This window comes from Epinephelus lanceolatus, chromosome 8 (assembly GCF_041903045.1).
Source record: "Epinephelus lanceolatus isolate andai-2023 chromosome 8, ASM4190304v1, whole genome shotgun sequence".
Lineage (NCBI taxonomy): Eukaryota > Metazoa > Chordata > Actinopteri > Perciformes > Serranidae > Epinephelus > Epinephelus lanceolatus.
Window position 1 is genome coordinate 28,078,630 of NC_135741.1, and position 13,028 is coordinate 28,091,657.

The following is a 13,028-nucleotide window of genomic DNA, read 5'->3' on the forward strand; positions in this document are numbered from 1 at the left end:
AATGAGACTTGGATTATATTGAACAAGTTGTGAGACAGTTTGTTGACAGATGTTTTCATACAGTTTTGCTGTTGTTAAAAGCATTTCATCAAGAATTTTATCTGTTTTTGGATTTTTCGTTCACTGTGTAAAACAGAATGAGTAAATACTGTAAAACTTCAATTAATAGCCCGGGCTATTATTTGCTTAAATCATTGAAATCAACAGGCCTGTATTTGGGACAGGAGTCTACATGGGACAGGCATTTATTTCCTGTCACACAAAACTGTTGCTCAGCAAAGTACAGGAAACACAATCATTTATACCAGTATGAATATTACTTGTCTAAGAATTAGGCTTCAGGTAAAATATCAATCATGAATCATTCATTTTATCCAGCTCTGACAGAAAGCACATCAGAGAGAGAGAAACACTTGTTTTACAGCCCCCTAGGATTACGGCACCTGACATACCGACACAACACCACTTTATCCTCTTAAAACAGTACTCACAACTTGGATTATTTTTTATGAAAAACCCTTTAGATTCTTTAGATCTGAGGAGCCTTACGCACTACAGGAATATGACTAACTTGCAGGGTAATCAAGGAATGGACACATAATTTGAGGTAGCCAACAACCTGCTTTTACACATCTGAAGAACTTTTATAAAAATGAACTGCATGGCAACCAGACCGGGTGTCTAATTGAGACAGGAGTTTATTTGTCAAAATGTGTAGCCACACTGGGCTAGTATAAGGGACTGGGCATTTCATTGGGACTAGGCTTTTAATTGTACAGTAGTCATTTTGTATGTGAAGTAATCCCTTAAGAAACAGGTTAAAAATCCTTCGTGTTGCTCAGCAGATATTTTATACATATATATTTTATATATACAGTACAGGCCAAAAGTTTGGACACACCTTCTCATTCAATGTGTTTTCTTTATTTTCATGACTATTTACATTGTAGATTCTCACTGAAGGCATCAAAACTATGAATGAACACATGTGGAGTTATGTACTTAACAAAAAAAGGTGAAATAACTGAAAACATGTTTTATATTCTAGTTTCTTCAAAATAGCCACCCTTTGCTCTGATTACTGCTTTGCACACTCTTGGCATTCTCTCCATGAGCTTCAAGAGGTAGTCACCTGAAATGGTTTCCACTTCACAGGTGTGCCTTATCAGGGTTAATTAGTGGAATTTCTTGCTTTATCAATGGGGTTGGGACCATCAGTTGTGTTGTGCAGAAGTCAGGTTAATACACAGCCGACAGCCCTATTGGACAAGTGTTAAAATTCATATTATGGCAAGAACCAATCAGCTAACTAAAGAAAAACGAGTGGCCATCATTACTTTAAGAAACGAAGGTCAGTCAGTCCGGAAAATTGCAAAAACTTTAAATGTGTCCCCAAGTGGAGTCGCAAAAACCATCAAGCGCTACAACCAAACTGGCACACATGAGGACCGACCCAGGAAAGGAAGACCAAGAGTCACCTCTGCTTCTGAGGATAAGTTCATCTGAGTCACCAGCCCCAGAAATCGCAAGTTAACAGCAGCTCAGATCAGAGACCAGATGAATGCCACACAGAGTTCTAGCAGCAGACCCATCTCTAGAACAACTGTTAAGAGGAGACTGCGCCAATCAGGCCTTCATGGTCAAATAGCTGCTAGGAAACCACTGCTAAGGAGAGGCAACAAGCAGAAGAGATTTGTTTGGGCCAAGAAACACAAGGAATGGACATTAGACCAGTGGAAATCTGTGCTTTGGTCTGATGAGTCCAAATTTGAGATCTTTGGTTCCAACCGCCGCGTCTTTGTGAGACGCAGAAAAGGTGAACGGATGGATTCCACATGCCTGGTTCCCACTGTGAAGCATGGAGGAGGAGGTGTGATGGTGTGGGGGTGTTTTGCTGGTGACACTGTTGGGGATTTATTCAAAATTGAAGGCACACTGAACCAGCATGGCTACCACAGCATCCTGCAGCGACATGCCATCCCATCCGGTTTGCGTTTAGTTGGACGATCATTTATTTTTCAACAGGACAATGACCCCAAACACACCTCCAGGCTGTGTAAGGGCTATTTGACCAAGAAGGAGAATGAGTGCTGCGGCAGATGACCTGGCCTCCACAGTCACCGGACCTGAACCCAATCGAGATGGTTTGGGGTGAGCTGGACCGCAGAGTGAAGGCAAAGGGGCCAACAAGTGCTAAACACCTCTGGGAACTCCTTCAAGACTGTTGGAAAACCATTTCAGGTGACTACCTCTTGAAGCTCATGGAGAGAATGCCAAGAGTGTGCAAAGCAGTAATCAGAGCAAAGGGTGGCTATTTTGAAGAAACTAGAATATAAAACATGTTTTCAGTTATTTCACCTTTTTTTGTTAAGTACATAACTCCACATGTGTTCATTCATAGTTTTGATGCCTTCAGTGAGAATCTACAATGTAAATAGTCATGAAAATAAAGAAAACGCATTGAATGAGAAGGTGTGTCCAAACTTTTGGCCTGTACTGTATATACAGATGGTTAACAAGTCCTTTTTTTGGGGTCTGGAAATACCCTCAGAGTGTAGGTAAGATTAGAGATAAACAACCTTATGTTTATCTCAAAGTTTGCTGGTTATTTATTATTTAAATTTGGATGCTTAACTTTGTGACTCAAATGTAATAGTAAAACATGAGAGGCAGCGGCTGTGTCTGATGAAACATATAATGATGGAACATAATTCATGGCAAAAAACTTACATTTCAGTATGTGTGATTTTGTGTAGATTTGCTACATTGTGCTACATTTTGAGATGGGGCTTCTTCTCAGTTTTTTATGTGCACAATATGGTGCTGCATCTCAATGGCTTTAACAAAGTATAAAACTCTTCTCCGACATCATTATAAATTGACGAGGACTGACTTAATTCAAACAGTTGAAGCATGACTTGCCACATCTTTTCACCCACACCCTCTCGTTATCTCTTCCTAACCTAATTCATTAGAGGAGATGAGGAGAACTGTGGGCATTTGAATGTGTGTGTGTGGATGTGAACCAGGAAATCTACAGCCCCTCTCCATTAATGTCACCCACCATCCACCCATCCCACACTTCACCTGTGGAACTCTGCTTGAGCTTCTCATTTTTCTTTTTCCTCCACTTCCAGGGCTTGAAGATGCGCCCCAGGGTGGCCAGTTTGCTGTTACGTCGGATGGGTGGAGTGTGGACCCCTGTCACCAGGCAGCCGGTCCTCAGCACCCTCTGCTGGTCCACCAGCTCTACTGCAGTGACAGTGGAGTTAGGAAAGAGGAGAAAGAAGGAGAAAGAAGTGCAGGAGGATGAGATGGGGTAAAGAAAGAGTGGGTGTGGATTTGTAGAGGAGAGGGATCAAAAGCAGGGAAAGAGAGCAAAGAGAGGACAAAGTGGAGAGAGAGTATGAAGGTGGGAATACAGGGATGAAGAAAGAAAAATGGAGCGTGAGAGGAGACAGAGAGAGAGAGAGCACAATTAGTATGCTCACCTTACTGAATAAACCATGATGGACTCCAAGTGCTGAACAGATTGAATTAGAAAGACTAATTTGATCAAGGCACACTCCCTCACGGCTGTTATATCCCTGCGAATCCCCTCCCTCAGAGCCACGCGTCACGTATCAAAATAAATATCCCTCACAGTCCAAATTTGGAGGGAACATAAGAGACACAGACACAGACAGCCTCACAACACTACAAAAAGATGCATTTCCCCGGAGACCAACAGGTGTGCCAGCCTCGACGCTTTCCCAGAAACAGCGTTAGACTTGGCTGCCTGGTAAAAAAGAACTGATTGTTTTATTGTGTCAGCCTTATTTTTCCTAATATACAGCTCCTCTGCTACATATTTATGCTCTCTGTCCCAGCTCTCAGTCAAATGATCAGTGTTGTCAGGAGGTGCACATATCTCTGCAATATGTTCCATGATGCCTCTGAAACAGGAGCCAAACATGGGGAGCATGCAGTGTGTTTGGATCATTTCATCCCACAAAGCCATGGTGATAGTGTGTGTCTGAGGATGATGAACCAGTGTTGTAATACTCATGATCGTCTCAAGACCACTTTTCGAAGGTCTCAGTCTGGTCTTGGATTAGCCGCATTTTTACTTGATCTTGTCTCTGTCTCACACAAAGAGGACTCTGGATCTTATTTCAAGAGCAGTCAAGACCCACAGTTGTGGGGATGTCACAAAAGTGTCTGTGCATAAAAGGAGTCTCGAATAAAGACGGGTAAGCTGAGTTGAGCTTCTTAGTGTTTGTATCTTTTTACTTAAAGAAATCAAAGCAAAATTCCCACACATAATCTTGAGCTCTGCAACACCCTGTCATAAGTATATCAAGATATTTCTCATGGCATGCTTACACATGCACACATACATACAGTATGGCAACAAAGGAGATGAATGGAGAGGAATCTTCTTTTGTTTTCTGTGGGTGTTTTTATGGAAATGTGGATCTTTCCGATCAGTTTGAGGAGTGCCTGTGGTTATCTTAATGGTTATCCTGCAGTGCGGGACTTTCACTGGTCTGCCTTTGGTCATGACTTGGTCTCGGTTGAGGAGGCTGTGACTACAACACTAGACTGAACCACATGTGGTCCTGGTTATGTTATCTTTTGCACGCAGTCAAATTCTTTTTCACCTTTTTTTGGATCCCACCAAGTTCCCAAAAAGTGCTTGCTGATCTTTCAGGGTTCCACATAAAATAAATTTAAAAAAGCACAACTTAAAAGACACAGAAATACACAGAAAGCAGTAACTAAGCTGATTTTTGCAAATGAACGTGGAAAAAAAAATGATAAAAAATGATACAAATACAATAAAAAGCAACAAGAGAAAAAGAAATATGACAAAGCTCCTACAGTAACAATAACTAAAACTACATCTGTGTGAGCTTCAGCAGTTTAGTTCATAAAAGGACATACACAAACAAAAACAAGTGTGAGAATATGCAGCAGTATATGATGACAGATTGATATTAATTCATCTATGAGCTGTCCCCATCTTCTGTGCAGCCATTCCTGCACAGAGAGCCTTTTTCTCTCTTTTAAGGAAGCGTATATTTCAATGAATGACGGCTGTGACTCATATCAGGTAAAGTGTGGGTCTACAGAACCATGTGTGAACATCGCTGCTGGGCTCTAGTCACAAAGAGAGCCAAGAAAGAGGAAACGTACAATAATTTCCATGTATTTAAGAGCTACATGCGTCAATGTGACAAAAATGCAGCGCTATCTGCCTTCGGGAGGCTGGTATCTTTGTTCAAATATTCAGCTGAGGAGGAGGCAAGGATTTGTGATGGGGGTGGGGGGGTGGGGAGAGGAAGGAATGGGGGGGGTGGCAGAGTGGCTCGGGGTGTGATGAGGAGTACAGTGATGGAGGAGGGAGGATACAGCTGACTCCTTTTCATGCTTTTTTTTTTTTTTAATTTTGCAGCCACTTGCCTCTGCCCTGAGGCACATTGGTGGGGAGTAGAAAGAGGATGGTGGTAGTGCTTGGGGGAGGAGAGGAGAAACAAGGAAAGGAAAGGAAATAAGGAGAGGGGAGGAATGAAGGAGATGAGAGCCAATAAAGAAGTGGAAAAAGAGAAGAAATGAGGACAGGGGAGGAAAGAAAAGGAAAGATGGTGGCTGAAGGAAAAGGAAGTGAGAAATGAGGAAAAGGAGATTCAAGAAAGAAGGAGAGGAGAGGAAAGAAAAGGTGGCGACAAGCAGGAGGAGAAAGAGGGAGAAACAAGCAGATGAGATGAAAGGAACAAAAGGAAAAGTCGTGAAAACAGAGGGAGAAGTAAAGGAGAAGATGAGATGAAAGGAGATGATTTCCAATTTGACCCTAACAGTTACTTGAAACAGGTCACTTGACCATGCGCACCCCTCCCATGGTGTCATCATCACTACTGTCACACAAGCAGCGTGAAAGACGTGGCGCCGCACGCAGAATCCAGGTCAAGCTTGAAGGAAACGCACCCAGTCGCGTAGAGAGAGAGAGAGAGAGAGAGCGAGAGAGAGGGAGAAAAAAAGCTTAAGAGAAGGAGAGGGAGAGCAGGAGGGGTAGAGGCGTTGTGTCTGTGTGAGAGGGAGAGTGTGTGTGTGTGCGTGTGTGTGTTAGAGAGAGAGAGAGAGAGAGAGAGAGAGAGAGAGAGAGAGAGAGAAGCGAAGGGGAGAGGAGGTGGGGTCAGGCCCGCTGCTGTTGCCATGGCGACCACATCCACATCCAGATGCTGCCGCAGCAGTGGGAGCCAGCGGGAGGAGCGAGTCAGTCTGTAGCTTAGAGGAGAGGAGAGCAGAGGAGCCCCCTGCACAGACACTGCCTGCCACATCTAAAGCCAGTGGCAGCACCCAGTGCATTGTGGGTAGGGGGTTGAAGCCACATGGAGGACGAGATCTGTCTGCGTTTTTGAAAGAGGGAAGGAGATGGGTGGGGTGGGATGGGGTGGAGAAAGGGGGATTCCAGGGAGAAGAGGCGAGAAGGAGGGATGGGAGGGGGCTGTTGCTATACGGAAGAGCTTGCAGGAGAATCTGGGCTCGTCCAATCACGGAGCAGCTATTTATAATGCATATCAAGTAACTCTTCATTTTTCATAGAAGGGGTGGTTGTTCAGAGAAAATGACAGGAGCACGGGAATTAGGTGAAAACACATGCATGCACACGGAGATTTCTTTTATGCACCGGATGAGGATGTACCAAAATGTGTGTCAGATAAGCATGAATGGACTACATGCACCATGTGGCGATGATGTGCTATTCTAATTAATATGCTAATGCAAATAGGATTTATTAAATCCATGTGTCATGCTGATGCAGTAGACCAGTAGCCCGTTTGCTGTAGTCTTCTCCCAACACAAGCCTGCACACTGTAATTCCAATCAGGTGGTGGCGTCATGGCTTTACACAAGTTAAAAGATTAAATTCCCCATAGGAAAATATAACATAATTCATAAATGACCCGGGGAGTGCAGGTAAATATAAACTTAGCATGCCACATTCTGTGCTGCATTAGTGCAGCGAGAACTCCAAAATGATTTAAGAGTGGAATAAAGTAGGCAATATGATAATGTGACTTGGCAAGAAAACTACATCAGAGTGTTAGTGTGCCACCAGGGACCACACCCCACTTAACTAGCTTGTCAGCACATTCGGGAGCATAAGATCTCTCCCCACGTGTACACACCGAGCACTTCCCCCATCCCAAGTGCTTCAGATGAGCAAACCAACAGGAATATGCTCTATTAAAATACAGGAAGTCTAAAACTGAAAGTGACAAACACAAAAGCAAAAAAACTACAACTCTGAATCTGACTGTGACCTTTACACATTTCGCAGTGAGAGGGATTCACACTGACAATGAGGGGCAGGACGGTATCAGTGGCATAGTTTCAGCGCTGAGGTTTTATGAGGCAAAGCTTTTCTGAATCACCTCGTAGTAATGAGTGGGTTTGTGTTTTTAAAGCTCTCCCTGTAGTATTAAAAGACAAATCAGCACTCCAGGATTAATCTAGTAGTTCACTGGGATGCAAATTATGTCAATAAGTGTTTGCACCGTTCCCCTGCATGACAAGTGCATTGAACATTTAAGTGTGTATCATCTTGTTTTGCGAGCAGGTGTTTAAACCTCTCAGACACAATCAGCACGCAGATCTTTGGAATAGCGATGCTGAGAAGGCCTTGGAGGGCTGTCAAGTGACTCAGAAAATACTATTTTACTATTACTATTACATAATGCACAATGCTATTTACGGCTTAACACGAGCACAGTCTAGTGCACTGTCTTGCACGGTAAAGTTCAACTTTGGCGACCTGTTCAGTTTATCATAGTTGAATTTTGCAGCGGTTCTAGCAGCATGGATCAGTGTCAGTCTGTCAGTTGCTCTGTCGATTAATGTTCCCCCTCAGGATGACCTTTCAGAGCCATCAGCTTTTTAATTAGTCCAATTGTTTGGTTTATGACCAACTATTTCCCATCAGCCTCAGCTGTGCTTTGTCTTTCACACTAAGTGGGGTGGCTGTGGCACAGGAAGTAGAGCTGGTTGTCCACTAAGCGGAAGATGGGAGGTTTGATCCCTTCAGTCCACATGTTGAAAGATGCGTGGGGATGATACTGAACAGCAAATTGTGCTTAAGTGCATGTGGACGTCTAACTGAAGAGCAGGTGGCCTTGAATGTAGCCTCCGTCAGCAGTGTATGAAAAGTTGTGTGAGTGGGTGAATGTTGCATGTACTGTAAAGCACTTTGATTGCACTTTGGTCAAAAGACTAGAAAGGTGTCTTGTTATGACACTGGAATTTCTAACTTCGATACAACATGGATACAGCTCTTGCTAAATTCGAAAAAGCTGGTGGAGCAGTGCAGAAACTGCGGCTATCAGGCTCTCTGTGAGCCAATTGAGGTGGGCTGCTGGGAAATTGCTGGGTGTTCAATCAGTAAAGCGCTGACGAGGCTAGGAGTAGCCGGAGCTGCAATGAGGACGGCCATACGAACCGTTACTGAAGCTGCAAAGAAAAGGATAAAGAGGGCGAGCCTGTGGATTGCTGCTGCTGGGATACAATCCCGGGCTTGATCAACCCTGGATGGATCACCTGGGTGAGAGGGGTCTGATGTCGAAAGACCAGAAACCCCCTATGACCCCAGGAACATCACTGATGATGCATCCCAGCGCATCCTAGAGATGAATCTTGACACCGAAACATAGCGATATTCAGCAATGCAGGGTAATAATGACATTAAGGGCATAAAATTGCAAAGCCATAAATATAACTAGGTTATACCATGAAGACGTCTACTTTTCCTTTCTTGTTAGTAGCAGAGAACAGCTGAGTGACTGTAGAAAACATTCACAATAACAGTGAGAAAGAACAGCTGGTATATCGATGCTACAGAAAATGAGCATTACAACTGTTAAAAATGATCAGAATCAATATGTATTGATAAAACGATATTTTTCACAACTCTAGAAAGGTGTTACATAAATGCAGTCCATCTGCCATCAGCAAAAGGTAGCATGCTAATATGCTAAACCAAAAATGTTAAAGATAAACATTATACCTGCTACACATTAGCATGTTAGCATTTTAATTGTGAGCATGCTGCCATGCTAGTGTTAGCATTTTGCTCAAAGCACGGCTGTGTCTACATACAGCCTCACACAGCCGTTAGCATGGCTGCAGACACTTGTTACTCTACAGTACCTGCTGCAGGCAACTCTGAACAAAAATATATACACCACTGTGCAATCTTTCCTGTTAAACACTGCGCGTGAGCTTCAGTCGCCTCCTAACAGCTATAAATAACATCAGACCGACCCTTGACTCCCATCATCTCCGCAGACCCCACACTGCCTCGGTTCCTCGCTAAAACTGCCCTGCCCCTTCCACCCAGGCAACTGACAATGTGCCCTTGAATGGACCACCTCCTCACCCGCTGACACGCCAGATAACCTCCTCACTTTACCCCCCTGGCTTTACAACTGTGCTGCCATCTGTCTGTAGCCCTGCTGCCTCGAGGGCCCAGGCACAGTGAGGGCACACAGCTATCAAGTCGCAGGGAGAGAGAGGAGCGCAGAAGGGCTGAAGAGATGTAAAATGAAAAAGAGTATGAATGAGAGACAAAGGCTGAGATCAAGAATGGTTAGGGTCAAGTGTAGAGGGATTTATTAAAGAAGAAGAGGAGAGAATGATGATTACCTTCACAAAATGAATCTATTCAGATCGTAAAAAGAGCAAAGTCCACTCAACACGGACATTAATAACATCTGAAGCCCTCTTCTTATAAAGCTTTTTTTCTATGAGATTTAGTTTGTCACAGCTTTTAACCTTGATCCAGAGAAATTTACCCTGTGTACAGATTTGCATATCCGATCACCAATAGTCATCCGCATTCTGGACAATTCTGCAGCTGTAAATTCATTAACCAGAGGACCATAACCACAGTTAAGGATGCTCAGGTCATGTCCTTGTTTTTCTGGAGGTATTTTATGTTTGTTTATTTCCATTTTTAATAAAACACTGTAATGTATTAGGCCAGGAAATAATAGTCGATTCTCAAATTGAGCCTAATCTACTGTGCAACATTCTCATTTTACAACCTACTCTAAATTAAATTCACATTAAAGGGTAAAAAAGACATTGTATACTCCATATTAACCCTCATACATAAGCTCAAAACAAACCAAACCGAGCTATGCACCTCAGGTAAATGCATTTAGATGACTCACCCAAACACGTGTCTTGTGTACTGTAACTTGTTTGGGAATGAAACTCATTTCTGGGAAAGCAGGGTACCTCAGTGTGAGGCTACATGAGTCTGCAAAGGTCAAGCCTCCAGATCATCAAAGTGATTACAGCCCAAGTGTGAAACTCCAGCGTGTGGGCTCCTGGCATTAAGAGAGTGAAATGATGTCAGTGAAGCCAGCAGCCAATAGGAACTGCCCGAGGCCCTTGTTTGTTACCATATGTTGGTGTTGAGAATGAGGACTAGTGGGTGGCTTGGTGTGTAAGCCTTCGCTGCAGCATCAACAAGGACTAAGAATCTAGTTCATTCTCACTTCCTGATGAAAGTGTTGCTCTGTTGTTTTTACTCATCAGTTTGGGTTTTAATGAAATATGGTGGACAGATAGATGTTGGGACAAGGGCATCTAACTGATCAGATTTTGGTGGTGATTGCTGAGTGTGTTTTAAGGCTGTATGTGAAAACTGAATTAGTCTCATCAGTAAACTCCAAGTGCATTTTAATCGTATCACTATGAGATGTTTCAGGCACCAGTCCTTCATCAGACTAGTATTTCTGTATTTGTTCTTCTGTCCAGTACCCAGTATTTATCATTTTTGGATATGCATGCTGTTTTTTGATTCTTCAGATTTAAAACTTTTAACTCACAGCCTTTGGTGTGTACTGGGTGAATGGTGTTTTAAAGTGTTTTTGGCGCTTGACTCATACTAGGGACTAATAATCAGGATTTCTCACCTTTTGTTCCTTCATAACTTTAGTGTCATAATACCCTTTTAAAGGGACAGTTCACCCCAAACTCAAAAGTACATATTTTTCCTCTCACCTGTAGTGCTGTTTATCAATGAAGATTGTTTTGGTGTGAGTTGCTTAGTGTTGGAGATATTAGTTGTAGTCAACAGTGATGTCTCTGCAGAAATCATGACCTGGTTATTTAAGATAATCCACAGTCCTTGTTGTGAGCAGTTTCATGTAGGAACTATTTTCTGTCTACTGAACTACATTCACCAACGAGATCATCATGCAGAAGGAAGAGTGCATCTACTGCTAGCTCACCTAGCACCACTGAGATAGCTAACGTTGCAGATCAGCCGAGGAGCATTGAGTAATGTTTAGTTCCTGCGCTGTCATGAGCACAAGCCTTTCGTCCATGAGTAGATGCAGGCTTCCTCCTGTGCGGTGATACACTTTAATAGTCAAAAAGTCAGAAAGGTGGGGGTGGAAACAACACACCAACTGTCATCACATTTTGATTTACATGTTGCTTAAGTGTGTTTGGTGCACAGCAGTACACAACATCTTTTTCCAACTGTGCCTCGCCCACTTCAAACCAAGTAAGAACAGCACAGACAAAAAAAAACTGAAAGTAAAATAACAAAACTGTTCAGGGCTTTAATTTTTTTTCCATTCCAGTCCATTTTTGTCCTAGATTTAGGGGTATCTATTGGCAGAAATGGTATATAAGATTCATAACTCTGTTTTCATTAGTTTATTATCGCCTAAAATTTGAATTGTTTTTCGTTACCTTACACCGAGCCATTTATATCTACATATAGAACACGTTTCCACCCTGGGGCGGCTGTGGCTCAGAGGTAGAGCAGGCTGTCCACCAATTGGAAGATCAGCGGTTCGTTCCCTGGCTCATCCTGTCTGCATGTCTAAGTATCCTTGAGCAAGATACTGAACTCCCGATGATGCTTCCATTGTTGTGTGAGTGAGTTAAAAAACCTTGTATGGTAGCCTCGGCCACCAGTGTGTGAATGTGACTCGTAGTGTAAAAAGTGCTTTGAGTGGTAGGATGACTAGAAAGGTGCTATACAAATGCAGGTCCATTTACCACCCACGGAGTCCGCCATGTTGTTGTACAATAGCCCAAAACTGTCCAATCTAACACAGGGTCTCGATAGGGCTATTCATATTTTTGCTCAGCTCTGCAAACCCCTCGCTAGATGCCACCTAATCCTACACATTTGACCTTAAAGTTGTTTTTGTTTGCTGGGTGATAAAATATTACATTTAATATGAAATGAACTAGGTCTGAATAAAGGTAAGCATAAGAACTGGTAAAGGTTAACACTCTGCAAATGTTTTAAATGGCTCTAGTAATTGACCCTTAATGCTGCACATGGGTCCCACTACTTACACTCAAAATATGGCCGATTTACACACTGACACGCCTCTGCATTTCAGCCAAAAAAAGGCAAGCTATCTTTGACCAGCTGTGAAAGCCTCACTGCAGCCATCACATCCACCCAGTGGGCCGAAAATGTTCCTGCTAAAAGTGCTTTTCCTGTCACCTACACAATAAGGTGAGCCTCGGAAAATGTCATTCCAACCTGCTTTCCTTACAACAATCACCAGAGGAAGAAGAAGACCCTGAGTGTGTCCAGAACGACTTCCAGTCTATAGTTATGTTTTGGGCTGCGTTCCCGTAATAAGAAATCTCATCCTGTTCCATCAAAAAGCTCCTTCCAATCAGGTAATGGAAGTCTTGGTTCACCCTTCGTACCTTGGGCTGTTCCTGCAGTCTATCACATTAATCTAACAAACTGCAAGACTCATATTGACTCATTCAGCTCTTTTTATATCTCCAAAAGTGCTGCTTGCAAAAGATCCCACCTCCTCAGAGAGATGGTTTAATTATAAAGTTACACTTTTATACCCTGATGACTGAAAAGTGGCAGACGGCCTTGTGTTTCAAAAGACTTCCCCGGCAACAAAAAGGTCACAGCTTCAATCCCACAGCAGCCAATGTGTCTATCAACAAGATATGCAAGCGTCCTTGAACAATATCCTGAGCTCCTA

The 13,028-nt window shown here is 43.0% G+C and overlaps 1 protein-coding gene across 2 annotated transcripts in view; it reads right to left on the reverse strand.

The window, feature by feature from the left end:
- Positions 1-13,028, reverse strand: part of phactr3a (phosphatase and actin regulator 3a) — a 50,837-nt gene that overhangs the window by 18,157 nt on the left and 19,652 nt on the right. For both annotated transcript variants that reach the window (XM_033627940.2, XM_033627937.2), the window contains exon 2: positions 3,088-3,252. In XM_033627940.2, coding sequence (XP_033483831.2) covers positions 3,088-3,252 — 165 coding nt within the window. The remainder of the gene's footprint in view (positions 1-3,087; positions 3,253-13,028) is intronic.